At 64.8% G+C, this 22,798-nt stretch overlaps 1 protein-coding gene across 1 annotated transcript in view; it reads left to right on the top strand.

The window, feature by feature from the left end:
- Positions 1–22,798, top strand: part of ZFPM1 (zinc finger protein, FOG family member 1) — a 48,342-nt gene that overhangs the window by 15,096 nt on the left and 10,448 nt on the right. Inside the window, 2 exon segments of the mRNA XM_040633175.1 lie at positions 12,769–12,902; positions 21,431–21,533. Coding sequence (XP_040489109.1) covers positions 12,769–12,902; positions 21,431–21,533 — 237 coding nt within the window.

Here is a 22,798-nt window from a genome sequence, read left to right as displayed (position 1 = left end):
TGAGCTGACCACAGACGTGCACCTGGGAGACATCAGGGCCGGCGCCTGACGCTGCCCACTCCCCCCACGGCTACCACCATGGCTGTCACCCCAGCAGGGCTCCCTTCCCTAGACCAGCACTGGTGCTGCCCCTTGGCCACCAGGACTCCCCTTGCCGATGTTGCTGTCCGCCTCACTGGCCCTCTCCTGTTCTCCCTGATCAGCGGGGCCCCAGAGATGGCCTCCAGCTGTCCCCTCTCGCTGGGCACCTCGGGCCCACTGTGCCCCTCCGTGGGCTCGGGCAGTTCCTCTGGGATGGACACGGGGCGCGTGGGCTGTGTGGAGGCGTAAGGAGGGCTGGGGCGGGCCTCGGTGGGAGGGGCCTGGGCAGGGCAAGCAGCAGGAGGGCTGCAGGTGAAGCGGCCCCCCGGGCACGGTGCGGGCGGTCCACGCAACCATGCGGCCTCTGCCGGCCGTGCCCAGGTGTCCATCATGCCACCGCCTCCGCTGCCCCAGGACAAGGGTGAGGCAGCGCTGCCCTGCTGCTGGCTGCCCACTGTCGCGGGATCTGCCCCAGCCCCAAGGAGTGGGCTCCTCAGTCACACCCAGCTGACAGGGAAACTGAGGCTTGGCGAGGTGCAGCGGCCCTCTCAGACCCAGGACGGGAACTGGGCCCCACCTGCAGCCTCCTGCCCGCCCCGTGGGCCTCAACACTCGGTTCTCTGAGACCCCCTCCCCTGCCGCCAGCACGGGCTCGCTCTTTATTTATTTATTTATTATTCCTCTATCTCTCTGCGTAACTTTTTATTTCCTCACCGTGTTTTTCCATTACGGCGGCGGTGGACGCGGCCGATAAGATCGGTCCCCGGAGATGGGACAAAGGGGCCGCCATTGGCTCGAGGGCTGGTCATATCCTGCCCGAAAGGGCCGAGCTGGGCCTGAAATGTGGCGTGATGCTATCGCGGGGGCTTTTGTGTGTCGTCGTGGGGAGGGGGCCCCTCGCCCGCCCGCCCGCTGCCCCCCCCCGGCCCGGGACCCGCCTTTGCCCCCGCAGACAGAAGACAGACGCCTCTGCGCCACCCCCCACGGGGACCGGCAGCGGCCTCTCACAGGTGCTCGTCCGCCATGCTCTGCGTGAGGCCAGCTGGTCCTTCGCTCCCCCGAGCCTGAGTCCTGCCCCCGCCCGGCCGGCGCTCCCAGATGCCCAGGTTCTCCAGCCGGAGCCCCCAGCTCTTGCCTTGACTCAGCGCTTCAGCTCCTGGGAGTTTAGCCCAGAAGAGTCCTCTCCGCGTGGCCAGGCATCTGGTGGCGGGGAGTGCTGTCGCGGCAGTCTTGGTGGTAGGAAACCGTTTACTTAGTTATTTAGTTATTTATTTTGCTGACCTATAAGATCTCTAGGAGAAGAGGGAGAAACGATTCCAAAAGAAGCAAATTCTACACGGATTCCTGAACGTTTGGCCCGCCTGTGCCTCTCCCTGCACACCCACACTCACGAGGGTTGCACACCCCCAGTGCCAAAGGCCGCAGTAACAGCAGATCTGGCGTTAACGTCGTCCGGTGGTCCCCCTCCCACCCACCACCTTCCCCACCCCCTGAGCCTTTACTGGTTCTGCATAATTCCCAGTTGCCCTGCCCCAGGGCAGCAGCAGGCCCTCCCCTGGTGGCCCCGGGGGCCTTTCCCCTCAGAGGACGCGCCACTGCCCTGGCAGATGAGCGAGGGGTAAGGTACGGAGGCGGGAGTGAGCCCGGTGCTCCGGAGGCTGAGACGCCCCGCAGAGCCAGAACGCCTATTTCAGGGCCCGGTGGGGACTCCTGAGGGTTCCTGAGCAGAGGAGAGGCGGGAAGGAGCCATGCTTGCTATGTGCAGAGAGCTGGGCTTTCTGTCCATGCCCCTCACCCGCTTCCCCTGCCCTGGCCCAGCCTACTCTTGCCATGCTCCCCCTCCAGGGGCGTGGGGGACAGAGCACTGGATGCGGCTGGACCCCTGGGTGTGAACTCCGTCACCCTCTCACTGTGTGGCCAGGTCCTCTCTGACCCTTGGTCTCGTCTGGGAAGGGGGAGGCAAGGCAGGGAAGGGGAGGGGCGGGTTTGAGAACAGGGCTGCTCAGCGCTGTGAAAGCAGGTATCTGCGGGTTCCATACCGCGCAGGCCCAGGCCTCTCCCTGCGCCCCAGCCTCCCTCCCCATGGGAGAACGCCTCCTTTGTGGGTGGAGCAGGTGAGAGGCGCAGGGCTCATAAAGGATCAGCAGGTGCTTAGGGACTATTGGCTTTTCTGGAAGGATCTTTGTCATTCCTAAGGGGCTCATAGGGCCATAGGCCGTAGCAGTGTCACATTCTCCAGGATGCTGGCTGACCTCAGTGCTTGCAGCTGCCCCCCACCCCAGGGTGGAGGCAGGCACCTGCCAGGACGGGGTCCCTTCACCCTTGTAACCATCCAGTTTCTGCCCAGACACTCATTTGCCACCTACTCCTCCATTTAGAGAGAAGCGACGGGGCCTGGACCCCAGGCCACACCCCAGCCCAGGCAGGCAGCAGGGTGGGCTGGCCAGGCCAGAGGCCAAGAGGTGGTGAGCTGGAGGCCGGGTGGGAAGGAAGGGCCCTCGGTGGCGTCGGCCCCTGGAAAAACAGGGGGCAGGGGCCAGGACGCCGATAGGAGCCGGAGAGGCTGTTTGCACAGGAGGCATTTTCTTTACCTTATCACACATCCTGCTTCCAGCCCGCCGCCGGGATAAGACAGGGCCAGGGAGGGCCAGGGACCCCCACCCCAGCTCCCAGGCTTCAGGGTCTCCCAGGAGCTGATGGGACTCCCTCTCCCCACTTCATAGCTGGGAAGACTAAGGCCCAGAGACCCAGGGCAGTTGTCTTTTCAAGAAGGCTGGAGGGACCATGAGTTCTCACACTCTGAGGTGCTGGGAGGGTGGTGTTCTTGGGCCCCGTGGGGCTGAGGGGAGGCCCCGTCCAGGGTGGGGGGCAGGGCAGTGCCGTGGGCCCAGCACACAGACCACCAAGGGGTCTCAGGCCCCACCTCTCAGCCCGTGTCTCCTCCTGCCCGTCCAGCTGCTCTTGGCTTTGCCCAGAGGGGGGTAGTGTCTGAGAGCAGAACCCCACCCCCAAGAAGCTCCGGGTTGGGGGTTTAGATGGGGGAGATCAGAGCTCAGCGCAGCCCCTGCTGTAACCTCCCCCAGACCTGACTCTGAGCTGCCCGCAGGGCCCTTCCCAGTGACCTGGGGCCTGATCCTGACGGCAGCCGAGCCTCCGCCCCATCCCAGCCCCACAGACCCCCTTCCCTTAGGGCTGCTGACCCCCCAGTGGAGAAGGGCCCTACAGGCCCCACCCTGCACTGCTGGCGATTCCCAGGAGGCCCCAGCCCCGCCATTAGCTGGGGCCAGGGTTCAGCCCGATAAAGATGGGCTGTTGTTCTGTGTCAAAAAATCAATAATCCCCAGCGATGTTCCAGCGATAGGAAGAGAAGTTCCCAGGCACCAGCTGGTGGGTGGGGCGGGGGCAGAGCTGGGGGCCGCAGCCCCCGGGGGCTGCCCTCCTGCCCATTTCTAACCCCCGCGGGCCAGTGGTGCAGACCCACAGCGGTCCGAGGGCAGCTCCGGGTGACCTAGGCCCAGCCCTACCCCTCCTGGCCTGCCTCCCTTTGCTACTCTCTCTAGATGGGCTGGACCCTCCCTAGGGCCGGGAGGTTCTGGGCTCCTGTGTGTCCCCTAGGGCCGGGCCCCGTCCCCCCAGGCCCGTGGCTTGTCGGCTGCTCTGGGGGGTCCAGCGCTGGCTCTGCTTCCTGCCACCGTCCTCCACACACGGGTGCTCCCTGGGTCCCAGGCACCGTGAGGGCCTTCAGGACACAGCCGTCGTGGCTCGGGCCGGACAGCCCATTGGAGAGGCTGAGTTCATGGAGCGTGAGCGTCCGTCCCCCCAGCACTAGAGGCGGGGAGGGGGGCTCAGGGTACAAGGAAGCAGGAGGCAGGGAGGGGCCTGTAGCCGATGGCATCGCCCCCACTGTCGGCACGAGGGGATGGGCACACGGAGGTCCTGGCCAGGGTGCCTGGGGCCATGCCCTGGGGTGGGCACTGCCCCGGCCTCCGAGTGGCGCTGCGGCTGACCCCCTGCAGCTGACTCCCAGGAATGTCGCTTGCCTGCCAGCTCCGCCCAGGCTCAGGCCGGCCCCACGTGATAGCAGAAGGAGGGTGGGGACACAGGGCACCACGCCCCGTGGGCGGGCACATGGGGCCTAGGCCCACGTCCAGTGGAAAGCGCGCGAGGGGCAGGCCGCTGAGGCTCCCGGTGGACAGGCCCCATCCCGGGGGAAGAGCTCGAGGCGAGGCCTCAGGATCCGAGCTCTGGGACCCATGTGCTCCAGCCTAGCCCTGGCTGCTTAGGGAGGAAGGCTCTGGGCTTGAAGCCCTTTGAAAAGCTCTGGCCTGGATGAGAAGGAAACCCCACTCTAGGGAGGACTCAGGTCCTGAACACCCCACCCAGCCTGGACACTTGGGGGGCCTGGGACCCCGGTGAGGCTAGACACCTGCACCCAGGCCCAGAGGCCAGCAGGGGCGGAGGGCACCAGGGGCCAGGGCCAAGAGGCTGGAGGCTCTGCAGGTGGCGGCCAGACTGGGGTGGGGCCCCCAGGAGGCCCTGTGCGGTGGGTCAGGGCGCTCGCCGGGAATGGGCTCCTCTCCGATGTTCCCTGGTCTTGGTCTCAGTCACGTCCCCCGTGCTGGGCGCTCAGCGAAAGAAACTAACGTAAAGACGGCTGCCTGGAGGCCTGGCCCTGTGGCGGCCCCCAGAGTGGGTGCAGGGGGCACCGCCCTTCCCTCTCCGAGGGGCCAGAGCCTGGCAGGACGGCGAGCCTGCCTCTGCCACGGCGTGGGGCCGGGAGTCCCAGACGTAGGTGAAATACAGGTTCTCCCCGACGGCAGCCCCTGGTCCTCGCTTTTATGTGTCCCCAGGTCACAGGTCCTGGCCCTCTGGCTGCCCTCCCACAGGGGTCTGGCCCTCCCAGGGGTGCTCTGTGGGGTTGCCCGGGCCAGAGGCAGGGTGGGGACCCTCACCCCAGGTCCCCGAGAGCCAGTAAAGCTCTGAGACCCCACGTGACTTGGCTCTTGAGCCGGTGATCGCGTGTGTGTCCGTGCCCCCCTCCCCCCGCCGCGGTCTTACTGGGTGGCAGCCGTGCCGATAGATGACTCCCTCTCTCTTCACTACACCAGGTGCCGTGGGGCCGCCGCCTGCGCGCACAGGCTGGGCGTGGGGATCATCCCCCCTCCCCGGAGTCACGTGCGTGAGGACATGCAGCCTGGGTTGGGGTCAGAGCGACCTCAGACACTCCCTCAACTTTTCCAAGCCTTGCTTTTCTCAACTGGCAGAGAGCGCGGGAGATGGACCCCACCGTTTTTCCCCAAAAGCTTTTTTAGCCGTGTCCCCTCAAACCTTCATCCCCATTATTCACAGGCGCCTGGGGCCTGAGATGGGGTGAGGCCTGCCCAACGGGGCCATTCCAGCGAGGGCTGGAATCAGTCTCTGCCCCTTTTCTCGTGATGTGGCATTCGGGAGTGGCTTGGTCCAGGGGACACGCGGGCTGGCTGGGGCCCAGGCGTGTGGGCATACCTGCACTCCCCATGCCCTGAAAGTGGGATAGCACGAAGGGGCACCCCTAGAGTGTCAGCACCCCGGTGGGAGTCTTGCCACCACTCCAGGCCTGAGGAGGCCAGGCCACGGAGAGGCAGCAGCAGGGCAGTCCTCCTCGGAGCAGCGGACAGCCCGCCGTGCACTCGGGCCTTGCCGACGCACCGGAACGCAGCCCCAGACCTGCCTTGTGCCCCAACAAGGGGCCCCCCACTCAGCCTGTCCCCGGTCCCCCTCCTCTGGCCTTGTTGCCCCCTCTGTACATAGGAAGCGAATACAGGGGCCGGCAGGGTGGGCCCAGCGGGTGAAGATGTCCCCAGAAGCTGATGGGAACCTGCCCTCCCCCAGACAGCTCTCCCCAAGCCCAAATTTGCTCCCTCCAGCCGGATCCCGGGAGGATGGCGCACACCGCGGCACCCACACAGAACCGACCCTCCCGTCCCCACCAGGAGGCTCCGTGGCCACAGGCCTGGGGTTCCCAAGCGTCGGGGGGTGCCCACCCACCTCAAGGTGACCATCCAGGAGGTGGCCCTCTGTGCCTGCCCGCGGCCCCCGTTTGGTGTATCCATGTGACCAGCTCTGCCCGCCGTGTGCAGGGCCCAGATCTCCCTGGTGCTGAGGGGTACCCGGGTGGGCAGCTGGTGGAAGTGCCGCTGTGGCCCAGCACTGAGGACTTGGAGGAAGGACTGGGGGTCCTGTGATGCTCTGTGTACCTGAGCCCGTAGGAAGCCCTTTCACTGCCAAGAATGGGTGCTGGGGTCGCCTGTTTTAGGAGCGGGGCTCTCTGTGCCCAGAGGGACCGAGAGCCTGGCGAGCGTCACGTGGGGACTGCTGTGGCCTGGCTGGATGTCCCCTGGCCGCGGTGGGGCCGTGTTTGAGTGCTCACTGCGTGCCCTCTGTGTGTCCGGCCCTGTCCTCTGTGCACCGCCTCCGTTATGTCCCCTCACCTTGCGCTGACCTGGTGGGGGGGCTCTTCTCCCCCATCTCACAGCAGCGGAAACTGAGGGCTGGGAGGGAGGTGACCCGTGCAGCTGGCAGGTAGCCATGCGGGGACACTGCTTCTAGAGCTCCCAGGGCTGGCAGAGACTCCCGCGTCATCCCTGGCGGGTGGGTTCACAGGGTCCGTCTTCCACCCCGCTCCTCCAGGCGGCATGGTTCCAGAAGGACCGTCAGACCCTGGACGGCAGTGGCCTCTCTCTGTCCTTCTAGGACCTCACCTGCCACCAAGCTCATGGATTTCCCAGTCAAGAGGGCTATGTTGGGGGCGGGAAAAGGGCTAGACCTGACAGCCAGTGACCTTGGGCAAGTCACGCCACTGTCAGGAACATGGGCACAGGCCCCTAGGCTGATGCCTCCAGCTGGGGGCCCAGGGAGCTGCACCTGCAGGGGGAGGGGCCAAGCCAGTGAGGAAAGGGTCTGCCTGGCCCCCATTGTGGGACAGCTTGTGCCAGCCGGTGCCCCCCATGCCACCCCACTCACCCCCGCTGGCCCTGCTCTGCCCTGTGACCTTGAGAGAGTCACTCACCCTCTCTGGGCCTGGTTTCCATGCCAATACAGGATGTGTTGGAAACAGCCTCCTAGCCTTACCCGCGCTGGGCCTATGCCCACAGAGACTTCTAGAAACCCGCAGGGTGGGGCTGTGTTGCCCCTGGGGCTTTCTTCCTTTCCCTCTCTTTTTTTCTCTCCCTCTGTGTGTGTGTGTGTGTGTGTGTGTGTGTGTGTGTGACTTTTATCAAAGGCAAACAGTGTGATCCCTGAGATAGGGCCGCTCCCGACAAGGCGGGGACCAGCTGGCCCGTGGGAGCCGCAGGGTGGGGCCAGGCAATGGGCCGGTTAGATCAGTGCATGCTGGCGGTGACCCCAGAGCCCACTGCGCAGGGTGGGGGGCTGCAGGTCAGCTGGACTTGCTGCCCTGCTCTGGAGACCACCGGCCATTGGCACGAGCACAGCCTGGCCCATGGACCGAGCAGCCAGACCACAAGGCTGCCCCAGTCAGAGCCACAAGCCCACCGTGGGGGTGGGGGCGGGGGGCCGAGACCTGGTGGGCTCAGGGTCGGAGCCTCGGCCCTTCCGTCAGCAAGGAGGTCAGGCCTGGGCACAGCAACTGTACCTGTGCCGTGGGACCGCGAGCTGTCCGGGCCCCTCTGCAGACCAGAGCCACCGCCTCCCTGGCTCACCGTGCACACTGGGCGGGTTGGCCCCCAGGGCCTCTGCAGGCATGAGGCAGAGCTGGGCCGGGGCCGGGGCTCAGTGGCCACCCTGGGCTGGGCCCCACGACCCAGGACAGCCCAGGAAGGAAGAGCAGTGCTGGTCTCTCAGACTGACACGCTTGCCTTTACCCTCAGAGCTACCAGGCCAGCAGGTAAACTGAGGCCAGTGGGGGCTGGGCAGAGGCAGGACCTGGCCAAGGCCTGCTGATTCCAGACTCCAGGTCTCTCACCCAGCCACCCCCTTTGTCGGGATCCCAGAAGTGGCAACACTCAGTCCTGCCTCCTTTGTCCCTCGGGACACCGTGGGAGGGCTCTGAGACCTAAACAGACATTTAAATCGTATAAATGTGCAAGGACTGAATTCTCTCATCTGGTTCCTCACAGACGCTTGGGGGGCGAAACCGAATCCCGCCACAGCCTGTTTGTTCTGGAAATAACGTGCGTGGGGTTGTTTGCTGGAATAGATCAGTCTTTGTCCCCATGCGGTGGCTGTAGTGATAGGCTGACCGCCATGGGGGCCTGCCCCCTCCCTGAGAAGACCGGTGCAGAAGGGGAAACTGAGGACAGAGCAGGAGGAGTCAGCCTGCCGTGCGTGCCCACCTCCCCCCCAGCGGTGTCCCCGTCTCTCTGCCGCCTTCTCCATCAGCCCAGAAAAGGGTGTCAGGGACCTGACCGTGAGCATGGCCGGGGCTCTGGTTCACATGTCCCTCCCTGTCGCAGGTCTGGAGCTGGTCGCTTCACGTGTGAGCCTCGATGTCCCCCTCTGTATGCTGGGGAAGGACTTCCATGTGGCGGGGAGGGATCCCCGCAGACTGTACCGGGCGCGTGACTGGGGCTCAATACGTGGGGGCCGGGAATCGTGTCAGGATCATGCGTTCTCAGGGCGGAGGGCGTCACCCCCATCGCTCGCCGAGGGGTTGGAGGCCAATGGAGGCCAGGACACGGCTGGAGCTCAGAAGAGAAAGTAGACGGGATCACAGGAGGATGCCCGGGAGGAGGACACCTCCACCCGGAAGCCCACCCCAACTGGCCTGCCCTCCCAGCTGCCACCACCCGTGTTTCCTGGGAGATGCAGAGGGCAGAGGCTGTGCCTCCCTCGTCCCTGCGCCAGGCGCCCACACAGGGTTTCATGGCCAAGCACTGAGCCGCGAGTCCAGAGACCGAGCGTGCAGTGTGGCTTGGGCGCACGTGGCCCCGGGTTTCCTGTGTGTGGTTGGGAGCTGTCTCTACGGCCTCGGGCTGTTATAGAGCCGGTTTAAAAATAACCATGTCTTCCTGCCTGTCGGTCTCCCTGCCTGCCCGCCCCCACCCCAGCTCCACGTCTCCTGCCCCTTCACCCCTCGCCCTCACTCATCCATACTTTCATTCATTCTTGGCCTTGAGCTGAACCCTCAGGAGGTTCGCAGCCTGCCAGGAGTGGATGGCCCCCCCCCCCTGCTTTCCTGATGCAGTTTTGCTTCTGCTTAGGAGAGGGTCTCTGGTAGGCGCTGACTGGCCTCTAATACCATTGACCGTATTTCCGCTGTGCAAGAGGGTGGACAGGAACTGTTGGTTAGAAATAGGTTATATGAGTACATGGATGTTGAGCGTCACCAGGGCCACCATGTACAGTTGCACAGGTTGTGCACTGTAACAAGGGCTCTGGGTGAGCTGGGACTGAGATCCAGCCATGTACCTGTCCTAGCCCTGTATGCACCCACAGGGGGCGCCCTTCCTAATGCAAAGCCCCTCATAAGTGGCCTCCCTGAAGCAGGAAGGTGGGTTTTCGTGGTGACCATTGCCCTATCCCCAGCCCAAGTTCCTTGGCTACCTGGCCTCCTCACCTTTCCCATGCTTTGGCCAGCCCCCAGCCAGCCCTGAGTGGTGGGTTCTGCCCTCAGGCTTGCAGAATGGCAGCCTTTATCAGGAGCCAGCCCTCCCTCTGGCAGAGCCTGATACCCAGAAGATGGAGGGGCTGCCGTGGGAAGCACCAGCCACGCTGTTATCTGGGAGGCTCGGCCCGCCAGCCCTGGGGCTCCGATTAGGGAGTGTGGCTGTTTGCCTGTTGGTGCCCATGTGGGCGGGGCAGGGAGGCACACTGGCTCTGCTTCCCTCCATCACCATGAGGGCCGGGACCCCGGGACCGAAGGCCTGGAAGCCCGGGGCTGCCCCTACTCCTCCTCTGCTCTCGGGGACCCCCGGGCCAGCCCCCCATGGAAACTGAATTTCCAGTTTCTCCTCCCACAGGAAGGTGGGCCAGCAGCCTCAGGGGGAAGGTGTCAGCTCCTGACGGGGGCGCCGTGCCAACCGAGGCCGGGAATGGGCTCCTTCCAACGTTCTGGACGCTGACGGGGAACGAGGTGGAAACGGACAGGCTCCCGGTCACCGTCCCTGTGTCGTCTGTGGTCCCAGCAGGAGAAATGCAGTTCAGAGGGGCGTGCGGCCATGCCTGTTCGGAGGCCCATGAGCAAGCCGGCCCCTTGTTGCTTTGAGGTTTCCGGTTACCCGCAGAGGGGCAGGCCGCAGCACGGGGACACTGGGCGGTCCCCCCTGGACCCACCGCCATGAGCTGGGGAGCCATGGGTGCGGTGCACAGGCTCAGTCCGTCCTGGGCTCCCCACCGGCCTTGGAAGGCTTGACAGATGGGTAGACGGACAAATGAGTCCTCAGTGAGCTTGCCTTCAGACAGCCTTCTCCTCCTCCCTCACGTGTGCCATCCCAGAGGCCAGCCAGGCGGGGAACCAGAGACCCACATACACCAAGGGCCCGGCGTCAGCGTCCAGAGCCGGGTGGTCTGGCTTCACATCATGACATCCCACGGCCGCTGCAGGGCCTCACACCTGTACTGGGGGCGTGAAGAGAGGGCCGGCGTCGCCAGGCTACAGCAGCCGGGGTGGCTGACTGAGCCGGCTGGGTCACACTCCCGTCCCTGAGCATGGGCCCTGCGGGGCCAGGGAGGGGGTGGCCCATGGGCAGCGCCCTGGGCTGGGGCCCAGGTGTCCTGGGTGGGCTGGCAAGCGACGTGGCCCTCGTGGGCAAGCTGCGAAGTGACAGAGCCGGTCTCTGCCCCCTCTCTGGGGGGCAGATAAAGGGGCGCCGGCCTCCTCAGCCTGGTCCTGGTCCCCTGCCATCTAATCTGCCCGGGGAGACAAGGACCCAGTTAGAGCATTTTAGCTGGGCCTCCTGGCTATTTACACCTTATCTCTGCCATTAGGCCGGCAGTTATCTGATAATCGGGCCCATTAAGGCCACAGCCTGCCCGATCGGGGCTCCAGGAAGTGGGGCCGCCGCCACGGCGCTCGCTTGGGGACCAGGCCAGGCCACGTGAGGCCTCCGTGGGCCCAGGCAGCCCGGATGGCACCCGAGGTACAAGGTGGCCCGGCCTTCCTGGACAGAGGGCGTGGGATCAGGGAAGGGACCGCCCTCTGAGGGCGTGACCACCACCATCCCCTTGTCCCATGAGGGCGCTGAGGCTCAGGCGGGCCGGTGCCGTGCCCGGTGTGAGTCTCCCAGGCGCCCCGACAAATACAAGCTTGGGGCCTCCACATATCAGGACTGTGTTCTCTCCCAGTGCTGGGCCAGAAGTCCCCCTCGAGGCGCGCTCCCTCTGGAGGCTCCTTCCTGCCTCCATCAGCTCCTCCCAACCCCGTCACTCTGGTCTCTGCCTGTCTTCATGTGGCCACCTCCCCCGTCTCTCCTGTGTGACGTTTATGAGGACACATGTCACTGGATTTAGGGTCCCACCAGATAATCCAGGACGGTCTCCTCTCGAGCTCCTAACTTGGTTGTATCTGCAAAGACCCTTTTCCAAACGAGGGCACATTCACAAGTTCTAGGCGCCAACGTTCAGGTCCTGCAGAAGGTCCTGAGGACCGTGCCGCGAGGCCGGCTGAACCAGGGGCCTGACTGCAGACCCTGTCCGACCCCAAGTCCCGCCCTGGGGAGAATGACGTCTCAGGGACGCACAGCAGAGGCCCGTCTGCAGAAATGCAACCACACCCTGCGGTGGCCCTCCAACACATGCCACAGGGGCCACCGCCTGGGCCACGGGAGCTGTCAGAGCCCAGAGGGTTTGCAGCCCCGCCCCCACCGTNGCACAGGTGGCCACAGCCCCTGAGCACCTTCCACCCTCAGCTAGAAGAGGCCATGCAGAGAGGCAGCAAGACTCAGGGCCCCAATCTTTCCAGAAAGTGAGTGGCAGTCCTGGGAGGGTGGGTGGGGCAGCGGCATTCTGGGGACAGTCCCTGTCCCTGCTGAATTGCAGGGAGTGAACGGAGCCGACGTCAGGGCCCCCCAGGTGCAGAGTCTGGCTTTGCCGAGGGCCTTGGGGTGGTGCGTGGCTCTCTGACTTGGTTCCCCTCTGCGAGCTCTGTGCGAAGCACGCTGTGGATTAATGCTGTCAAGTCTGATGCAGCCCAAGGAGGCAGGAAGTGTTAGAGACGTGGAAGTCAAGGCCCAGCACTTCCACAGCTGCCCTCCCAGCTTGCTGTGTGGATCCGGGGGCTCAGGCCGAAGGGGAGGGGCTGGGAGGACTGTGCGGAGGGGCAAGCCTCGGCGACGTCATCGTCCTCTCCTGCACGCCCGCGCTAACGTAAGCTGCGGGGATGACCTGGCTCCGCGCGTGCGTCCCGGGCACGGGCGGGTTGGCCAGCGCCACCCTGTGCTTCAGGAGACAACGTGTCCTTGTGGAGCAGCCGTGGTCCCACCGGCTCAGGTCCAGCCGCAGCCACCCCGTGCTGTCCCCGGCCATCCCCCAGACAAGGGCTTGCTGCAGGGGCCGGCCCGGCTCCCAGAAGCCACACACCAGCCACCGTCCCCGTGACGCAGGCCCGCGGGGCACCCCCATTGCGGCAGCTGGTCCTGGTGGGAGCGGGGCCACCGAGCTGGACGGCACCGGGCGGGCGGGCTGGTCCCTGCGTTGGGGCACGCCTCACACGCCTCACACGCCTCACACGCCTCACGTTTCTCCCCACAGACGAGCTGGAGCTGCTGTTGCAGGACGGACAGCGGCGCGTGCGGGCTCGATGCAACCTCACCGAGGGCCTGTCCTGGGGCCCGTTCCGTGGGAACGTCCAGGGCAGAGCCTCGTCCCCTGGGCAGGTGGAACCGGTAAGGAGCCCCAGCCCCTGCAGCCCACCCGCCTGCAGCGGTGCAGTGCCAGGCCAGAGGCCACCCGGAGACAGACCCCTTCTGCCCTGAGAGCCAGGCCCGGGTTGTACTCCAGCCCAGGAGCGTCTGCTCCGTGTGCAGTGCGTCCGGAGAGGTGGGCCTGAGGTGTCGGGACCAGGACAGCAGGAAGGAGTTGACTGCCCGGGAGCATAAGGAAGGCTTCCTGGAGGAGGTGACGCAGGAAGGGCTTCTTGGTGGAGTCTCTGAATGGAGGAGTAGAAGTTGGCAAGACAGGGAAAGAAATGGGTGTTTGAAGTGGGGGGCTGGACCTGGCCTTCGTGGGCGGGGCAGGCGAGGTGGTTTTCTGGGAGCTTGGGGTCCACGGCAGCAGGGGCTGAGGTCCAGTTCATCCCTGTGGGGCCTTTTGGTGCCCCAGGGTCTTCACCCCCCAGCACTTCTGACCTGCCTGTGTCACCAAGAAACCCACCCGGGCAGCGCCCTCTCGCTCGTCTCCGCCATCAGTCGCTTCGGGGCCACCTCTGGGCTGCCTTTGGTTCACAGCGAGTCGGTCTGTGTCCTCTCGCAGGGGCACAAAGGCTCCCTTTAAAATACATTTTGGCGAAGAAAAGGCACTGATGTTCGGGAAATGGGGCAGCCGGGTGGCCAGCATGCGGTAGGACAGGAGCCGGGTGGGGCCTGACCGTGACGCGCATCTGAGAAACCTCTTGGAGCCCTGCTGCCACTCGCTCGAAAGGCCAGGGGCGCCCTGCGTGGGCCCTGCAAGCCCGGGCTCAGGCACCCCAGATTGCGGCACAGCCACGGCCTGGGTCCTTGGTGATTCCCGAAGTCGCAGTCCGTGCGACTCGATCCAGGTGCACCCTGGCTGGTGGGCGCCCCCAGTGCTGGGCCTCCTGGTCCTCAGGCCCCAGGGGTGGGCCTCTGGCCAGGCTCTGTGGGGTCAGCGGACAGTGGCAGTGCTGCGGGGAGGGTCCCCCAGACCTAGAGGCCAGATGCTGCCCTGACAGCCCCATCCAGCCCCAGCCTGATAGAGCCCCGTTTCTCAGCCGCAGGAACCAGGGCTCAGGAACTCGGCCTGTAGCAGTGTCCGCGGGGCTGGGGGGAGCTGCAGGCGGAACCCCCGGCTGCAGACCCTCAGACCGCCATTCACGGCGCCCACCCGAGTCAGAATCTCTGGGCTGGGGCCTGGGCCTCCGGAGATCTGGGCAGTCTCCCAGGAGCTAACCGCACAGCCCGGCTGCGGCCCCCGGGCCATCCACACCGCCGTCACAGCGGAGCGCCCGGGCTCAGGGGAGCACACGCTGGCCTCGGCCACTCAGCAGGAGTGGCTCCCACCCCATGACCAGGCCGTCCCCGTGGAACGGGGTCCGGATCCCATCGCCGCCTCCCTCGGGGCTGTTTTGCTCCCACGTGGGCTCCTGAGCTCCTTGAGCTCCTGCTTCCTGCGCCTGTGGGGCCTCAGTGGGGACACAGGAAGGCCCTGAAGGGTCCCTGGGACCTGAGCCTGCAGACCCTCCAACGTCCCTGCAGAGGAGAGGGTGAGCGGGCAGAGCTGCAGCTCGTCTGCAAAGTGGGGCAGCTGGTGGCATGCCCGCCTCCCAGGGCAGCTGGGCAGGTAAATGAGACAGTGCCTGCAAGGTGCTTACCACCACCCTGCAGGATGGCTGACCCTCCTGTCCCATGGCCCAAGCAGGGAGAAAACAGTGGCAATCATAAGGCAGACTGGCTCTGCTTGAGGGAATGGAGACTGTGGTGTTCAGAGCAGTCTCCTGAGGCGGTAAGCTCCCCATCACTGGAGGCATGCAAGCAGCAGTTGACTTTTCAGAGGGTGGGCTGTTGTGGGTCAGTTTATGGCTGGAAGGAGGAGTGTGTGGGCTGGGAGCTCCCTGGCTCTGAATTCTCATAAGAAGTGACAAGATAAAGGGGTGCAGCTGTGTGTGGCCTGCACCTGTCTCCTCTGCTCCCCCCTCTGGAGACAGTCCCTCTAGGACAGACAGGTGTCGCTCACTGCACACACCGAGGTGTGCCCGTCCTGACACATGGGACCTGCTCTTCCCAGCCCACACCATGTGAGGCATGCTCCCCATTTTACAGACGAGAAAACTGAGTCTCCAGCCGGGGAATGACTTGGTAAACTCACCAGGATCAAATAGCAGAGGGAGAATTGCGACCCTTGTCTGCTTAAGTTGAGACCCTGCAGGCTCTGTAGGGCTAAGCTGGCCCCAGGGTCCTGACCACGTCCCCGCCCTGCCCTCCCCTCTGAGGGTTTTGTCTTCCTTGGGCCCTGGGCGCAGGTCAGCCTGGGAAGACTTGGCACGCGGTTGGAGACGCTCTCCAGGCAGAGAGATAATGTCCACGGGGAGCGAGGGACCAGCGCCAGGGAAGCCAGTGGCCTTTGAGGCTCTTGCTGAGGAGCCGAGGGAGGAAGGAGCCTAGCCTGCTCTTCCCTGCAGCTTTATCTCCTGCAGAATTAAATCCTTGATTAACCCCTTATCTCCCCAGCAGGCGCTATCTGCGCCTTGGCGCCGAGTGTCCAGACACACCGTACACGATGATTGATTTCTTAAAGATACGTGTGCCTTTCCGATACTTCATTTATTGTCTAAATATTTTTGCTAACATTTCAGCGAGACCCTTATCGAGCTCAGCTGATGGGTCCCAGTTCTCTCCCCCGTGCACCTCCCACCCCAGATCGTCCTATCAGCCACCAGGCAGTTTGTCTTAGCTGTTTGGAGAGGAAGGAGGGAGAGGGGCACCGATAGTGTGGGGACCCTTCCCTGCTGGTTTCCTTAGCCCCAGGGCTACTTGCAGGTGGGGGGGGGGATGGGGTGACTCCCCTCACAGTCCCTCCTCCCCACATATGAGACTTTGGGGGTGGGAACCCCAGGAAGTACACAGTGAGTGCACAGAGCCTGGCAGGGGTCGGGTTGAGAGTGGTTCCTGCACTCTCAAGGTTCCTGCACACACAAGTGTGACCTTGGGCAGATCCCTCCCTGGTCCAGCTGTGGCTTCCACTTCCCAGCGTTTGGAAACCCAGCCAGCTCTAAAATTTGCAGTCAGATACCAAAAAAAAATGTTCAGAATGGTTGGTTGGGTGGGTGGGTGGATGGATGGATGGATAGATGGACAGACATGCGGATGGATGGACAGACGGACGGATGGGTAGGTGGATAGATGGGTGAATGGATAAATGGATGGCGGATAAATGGGTGGATGGGTGGGTGGATGGGTGGATGGATGGACGGACGGATGGACGGACGGGTGGATGATGGGCGGGTGGGTGGGTGGGTAGAAGAAATGAGCAGATGAGCGAATGAATGAATGAGCGAACTCTCATGCCAAGCCTGGCCCACTGTGGCTCGACCCATCTGTCTAGTAGTCCCCCCAGGGCTGACCCACTGTCGCCATGATGCCACCATGACATCCGTGAGACCTGGCAGCAGGGGCCGTGGCTGCCCATGAGGGCAGCACATTCTCCGGGTAGAAGCCCCTTCCAGAGTGGTTCGAATGAGACCAGCTGGGCCCTGCCCTGCCATGCGTCTTCATGCAGGGACTGGCATAGAGGGACCTTGGGTGGGCCTCCCCCGTCCCTCAGCTAGAGATGGCATTGGGGCTGGGGCCCTTGGGGCCTACAGGCTCTGAGCAGCCCTTGTACAAGAAGCCCTGTGGGTGGCACCCGGGGGTCACTGCCCAGCGGAGCCCAGCCTCCCAGCAGGGCCACCGACCTCTGCTTCTCTGCTCTTACAAGGACACTCGCCACTGGATTTAGAACACTGGGTAATCTAGGAGGGTGTCATCTGGATTGTCCTTAATTTAATCACATCTGCTAAGACCTTTTTCCAAATAAGGCCGTGTCCATAGGCTCTGGGTGGACTTACCTTTGGGGCACATTCAGCCCGCTCCACAGAGCTAGCAAGCGGCAGAGCCAGGGTCCAGCCCAGACTGGCCCCTGACCCTCCACGGGGCAGCCCCTGAGGAGATGGTCAGATCTGGGCTTGGCTGGAGCACCAAGGTGGTGTGGAGGGCAGCGCGCAGTGCTGTGAGGTGGACATCCTCTGGACAGGAGGCTTGCCACTGGCCTTCCTGGGTCCCTGATGCCCTTCCTCCCCACGCCTCAGCCTCTCTACCTGCAGCTGTAGGGACGGGGTCTGGGAGACGCTGTGGGTGCAAAAGGTCAACTCAGACCAGCCTCCTGGAGGCCCAGGAGGAGGAACCACCTGATCTCAGGGAGCCAGGGACCCTTCCTGCCACACTGGAAAGACCTGAGCTGAGGGGTGGGAGAGGCCTCTCCTCCTGGGGCCAAGGCAGCCCCAGGCACCACACCCACCCTTACAGCTGGCTCCCTCCCTGAGCCCAAGGGCCACCCGAGGAAGAGGGCTGGGAGCCACATGGACCGCATCCCTGCTGTCCACACAGCTCCCCACCTCACCCCCGCCACACCTCATGCTCTTCTCAGCCTGTGTCTCTAGCACGTTCTGCCTCCAGCCTTACTTTGGTTGTTTCTAGTCACCCTCCTGCAGCACCCACACTGGGACATCAGGATGGCATGTTCTGTTCATGCTGCCCCCACACTAGGCCCACGCCAGCCTCTGGGGGACTGTTCAACAAATGAACAGATGGATGGGTGGAGGCAGGAAGGGAAGGATAGGTGAGTAGAGGGGTGGGTGGGTGGATGGTAGACGGGTAGATGGATGGATGGGTGGATGGCTGAGTAGACGGGTAGATGGGTACGTGGTGGAGGGGTGAATGGATGGTGGATGGATGATTGGATGGCTAGACGGACCGAAGCCAAGATCATGCAGACCCCAGTTCTAGTCCTGTGTACACACGGCCACTTCCTGTGGCCCTGGGCATCACTCAGCTCCGTGGGCCTCAGTCCTCATCTGTGAAGTGGGTTCTTTGCCGGGTCTGGGAGAGAGGAGGAGCCGAGGACAGAAAGGCAGTTGCTTCTGGGAGGGTGAGCAGGACAGGGACAGGACTTCTCAGGATGAGCTGAAGGAAGGAGGTGGGCAGGGGCCCCCATCAGAGCCCAGACCAGGCCTGCCCCAGACCTGACCTCCCGTGAGCCTGCCCCACAGTGGCCTGGCGGGGGCCCAGGCAGGCCCACTGACTTTCTGCAGGGCGGTCTGGCTCACTGGGCTGGGCCGTCCCCTTTCCCTGCCTGAACGGGGCTCCTGCCTCCCTTCCCCCTTGATGCTGCTTTATGAGATGGCCAAGAAGGTTTGGGCACAGCCTCAGATAAAGTCTCAGTGGACGGTGCAGAGATGGAGTTTCTGATGGTTATCGGCGGGCACAGAATCCACACACTGACCTCTTTGTTGGGGGAAACAAGGAGTGGTCTCAGATGGACCCAGAGAACTTCAAGTGGCCGCCCGTTATCTCAGGGCCGGGTGGGGCCGTCCTGGAGCCAGGAGGAAGAGGCGTGACCCCAAGGGGCTGCAGGCAGGGTGGGCGGAGAGGCTTCTTCCTGAACCCGACGCGGCCTGTCCAGGGGGGAGCTGGATCCAGACGGGACCCGGGGGCGCCTGTGGAGGGAAGGTGGCCGGCAGCACAGGCCGGGCAGGGGAGTGACCGAGGGCCCCTCCCAGGCTTACAGGGGCAGCACAGCGTGGGGTGGGAACAGAGCCTACCTCGGCCCAGCGTTCAGCCGCCAGAGAAAGGGGCTTCTGTTCCCGGGCTGCTCGAAACCGGCGGGAAGGAAAGGAGAGAAAAACCGGCAGCCAGGCAGCAGGTGCCGTGTCAGACCCTCCCGGGGTGCCGGCGGTCCCACACCCGTCCTGGCAGGCCACAGAAGGTCGTGTCCCTGCCGCCCCCATTCAAGTCGGGCACCAGGTCCCTGCCCCGGCGTCGAGGAATCACTGGCCGAGTCGGGCAGCCCCAGATCTCCCCGCGTTCTGCTCCTGTCCCCGTCCCCCCGGCCGGCCCGCCACCACCACGCAGGCGCTGGGCCCTGGCGGGACCGCGGTGCCGCCGCCTTCGCTCCCAGGCGGTGCACGGGGAATGGGGGAACGGGGTTCTGCAGCGTCAGCAAAGCCGCGCGGGGTTTTATCATGCTGGGAGCACACTGCTCCTGCGGGTGATAAGCATTCAACCTACCGGGAGGATGTCAGTCTCAGTTTGAGGGTTAGAAATATTGGGACGAATAATTAGATTTCATATCGTTACCACAGCACCAATCGGAGGATCAGGCAGATTAATTTTTTCACCCTCCTCTGCTCATTAATATTCATTAGAGACTCAGGAGGCCTGGCCCCGCCTTGCTGCAAGCTGCCGGCCAGGTCAGCGCAGCCGGGATGTGGGGGCCGCCGTGGCAGCCCCGCCCGGCCACTGTGCCCCCAACCCTTCCGGGCTGAGGCCCCAGCAGAAGCCCCCGAGCCGGCAGGGACCCCCCTGCTGGCGTCCCACTCCGCCGCTGTGGGATCACCAGGTGTCCGTGAAAAGCAGGGTGTTGCCCGCCAGCCTGCCCGTGTGGGGGAGAGCCTCTCCACAGGTTGACCTGCGGCAGTCGCTGACCTGGGGCCCCGGTGGACCTCAGCCTTCTGGGCCCAAACGCACAGCCCTTGCCTGCTGTGCCCTGCCGGCCGAAGGGAAGACAAAAGCAAGGGGGCCAGGCCTTCTGTGTGCTGGTTGTGCACTGGGGGGCACGGCTGGAAGGGAGGGCTTCGCGCAGAGCGGTGTTTGCCAGTGCCCTAGGAGGGGCTGAGTGGCAGAGGAGCTCGACCACCCAGCCCTACCACCAGGTGCAGGTGGCCGGGCGATGGTGGGTCTGTGACCAGCACGTGGGCTGGGTCACAGCTCTGAGCAGGAGGGGCATCCCCTGTTTGCAGAGAGGGCGGGCATGGGTGCAGGCCACTTCTGCTCCCGTGGCCAGGCCACACACCCCCGGCCACTAGTCTCCACTTGCCCTGTCCATGGCCAAGGCACGTGGCTGCCTCACTGGCCACGCTGCCTCAACCTTGTTGGGAGTTTCCGCAGGAGTGCTTGGCTCGTGGGCCCGCGTCTGACGCAGGGTGGGGACGAGCAGGCAGAGTGGATGGAGGGCTCACCTCAGGTTGCAGGGTGGCCCTCAGCTCAAGGTCTCCACGGGGGAGGCCACGTCTGGACTGGACCCCACAGCCCAGCTCAGGAGCCTGTGTTGTCCCTGGGCAGGAGGCAGACTCAGGGAAGCATGTGGGCTTGGCCCTGGCAGGGAGGTGCCCAGAGGACCCCTCGCACACCATCGCCATCACGGCCCCACCGCGGTGGTGTCCGGCCGGCTGCTGCGTGGGCCCCCGGGCTGCACAGGGGGCAGCCGGCGAGGCTGGTTTCCCACGGCAAGGTCCCCACACACCATTTCTGAATAAAAGGCACTCATCTGCATCAAACAAAAATGCCGCAGAGTGGATGCGTCCTGTGCCTCTTCACACGGTGCCTGGTGGCAGAGCTGGGCACCCCCGGTCGGAGCAGCCGGCCCAGATCCCGGGTCCCAGATGTGGCCGCAGTCACCCCAACCTCCTAGGGCAAAGGAAGGCCAGGGTTCTGCCCCACCGCCAGCCCTCCCCAAACCCGTGCCTGGTCTCCTCAACGTCTGACCATGGCCGGGCCCCAGGCAGCCCTCCCTCCCCGGCACCAGGCTCTCTGTGCCTCCTGTCCTGCTGGGGTGGCCCTGGGCGTCAGCAATCAGGGAGCCCCACTCTGCAGACTCCCAGCGTCAGCCTCATGGGCTGAGCCTGGAGCCCTCTTGCCTTTCGGGTATACCACAAAGGCCCAGCAGACTGAGCCGGGGAGAGAACGTGGCTGGGTGAGGTGGTGCTGGCGTGAGCCATCCCCGTTTCCCCCCTCTGCCCCCTCCTCCCTTCCCGCTCCTCGAGGTGGGAGAAGGGCTAACCCCACACATGGATGTCCGTCTCTGCGAGCCTCAGGGAGGCTGAGCCAGCCTTGGCATGGGGACGTGTTGCTGCCCGGGGACCTCAGCCACTGGGCCCAGGGGGACGTTCTAGTGTCTGCGGTGGGCTGGCCTCGGGACAGACAAGACAGAGGTGGGCCTGCCCAGAGGCAGGCAGGGAACACCCCCACCTTGGGGAGGACCTAGAAACCCCTCTCTGGGGAGACCCCTTCTCAAGGCCACTCAGGGAGGTTTGACCCGAGCAGCATGTCCGAGCCTCAGCTCCCCGCGCTCACTTTGGGGGCCCGTGCGGGAGGAGCCCGTGCTCGGTCTGGCCCCTGCGCCCCACAGGCGGCTCCGTAGCACTCAGCGGCCTGCCAGGGTAGGGAGGCAGGGGGAGAACACAGACCGGGGTGCGAATCCCTGCCCCACTGCTCCCTGGGCCCCCGTTTCCAAGAGAGCCCAATGCCCCATGCGTGCATGGAGGGTGCCGGCTGCCCGCTGTGTCGTTGGCCACCCAGTGCCCAGCGTGGAGCAGCCTGGCCCCCTGCCAGGGGGTCTCGGGCTCGTCCCTCGGTGCCACGTGGGGCCCCGGCCAGGCTCTTCCGTGCTGTGTCCTTGATGAGCCCCCGTCCTCCCTCTCTAGGGCCCAGCCCTGACGCTGCTGCTGGAAGATGAGTCCTGCTGGCTGAGGACGCTGCCACAGGCCCTGACCGAGGCCGAAGCCAACGCCGAGATCTACAGGAAGGGTTGGTATCCTGGCGCTTCCCTCGTGGCCTTCCGGCAGGTGGGGATCACTCAGCTGTCCCTGGGCTGGCCCTTAAAGGGAAAGCAGCCCGCCGGGCTGAGCAGAGTAGGCGAGCTCGGGCCAGGCCTTGGCGCGCCCTGATTAAAGCAGTCAAACCTGGGTCTCCTGGGGGCCGGTGTGCTACTGCGCTTCCCAGGCCTCTTGGAGACCGCCAGGGTCAGCAGAGAATCCCAGGCCAGGTGGGCTGAGGTGCCAGCCAGACCATGGTCCTGCACAGTCCCCCTCGTTCCGGGGAGGAGCAAGAGGGCCACGCTCAGACCCGGCCACGTGGGGCCTGGGCCACGTCCCCTGGCCTTGTCGGGCCTCTGTTTCTGCCCCTGCCTCCCTGCACCTTCTAGAAGGAGTGGCCCGGGGCGGGGGGTGCCACTGCTCAGTTCAGAGAGCTCAGGGCACTCAGGTGTGAAGTGGAGGCTTCCATCGCCAAGGCGACGGCCCTGCCCGCCTGGGAGGTTTGACCCGAGCAAAGTGTGACACAGTCTTCCCGCCGTGTGGTAATCAGCATGTCCGGGCAGTGGAGACCCCTCCCTCCCCAAGGGGATGATGCCAGCACAGAATCGTGAGTTTCTACAGCCACGCTAGGCCTGTCTGGCCAGCATGGCCGTCGGGAGGGTGTATGCCCAGCGACCACAGGAGATGGCCCCATTCCCCTGTGGGGGCTCTGCCTTGCTGGAAAGTTCCGGGGGTGCCCCGGCCACGCTGCCTCCCTGCGTGCAGCACATCAGCTGACTACTCCGTCCTGCGGGCAGCGCTCGTTTCAGGAGGAGCCGGGGGCCGTCAGGGGCAGGCCAGGGGGCCCAGGCCCGGCCCAGCGGGCCTTGTGGGCAGCCCTTCCCTCCAGCTGTCCCCACCTGGGATCCTCCGTGGCATAATGGAGGTACGGCACAGGTGCTGAGCCCAGCGTTTGGGAACCTGGGCCACCCTGCACTGCTCTGTCCCCCATCCATCAAGGGGTGCTCGGAGGTGCGGTCAGCCCTGGGCCTGTACACCTAGCCAGGTGCGGGCCGGTTAGTGCTGCCGGGCCTGCCCCTCCCGCCCCGGTCAGCATGGCTCTGGCCACCGTCCACCAGGCAGGACAAGGTCCTCACAGAGCTGACGTGCGTGAAGTTGGCCTGGGGGGCGGGGGACAGGGCTGCAGCTCTGCCGTAGGGTTCCTGGTGGCCTCAAGCAGGACGCAGGAGACCGGCAGGCGGGTGGCTGGCAGAGGCT

This window comes from Ursus maritimus, unplaced genomic scaffold (assembly GCF_017311325.1).
Source record: "Ursus maritimus isolate PB19 unplaced genomic scaffold, ASM1731132v1 scaffold_19, whole genome shotgun sequence".
Lineage (NCBI taxonomy): Eukaryota > Metazoa > Chordata > Mammalia > Carnivora > Ursidae > Ursus > Ursus maritimus.
Note: the sequence above shows the minus strand (reverse complement) of the source record. Positions and strands in the feature narration are given on the sequence as shown.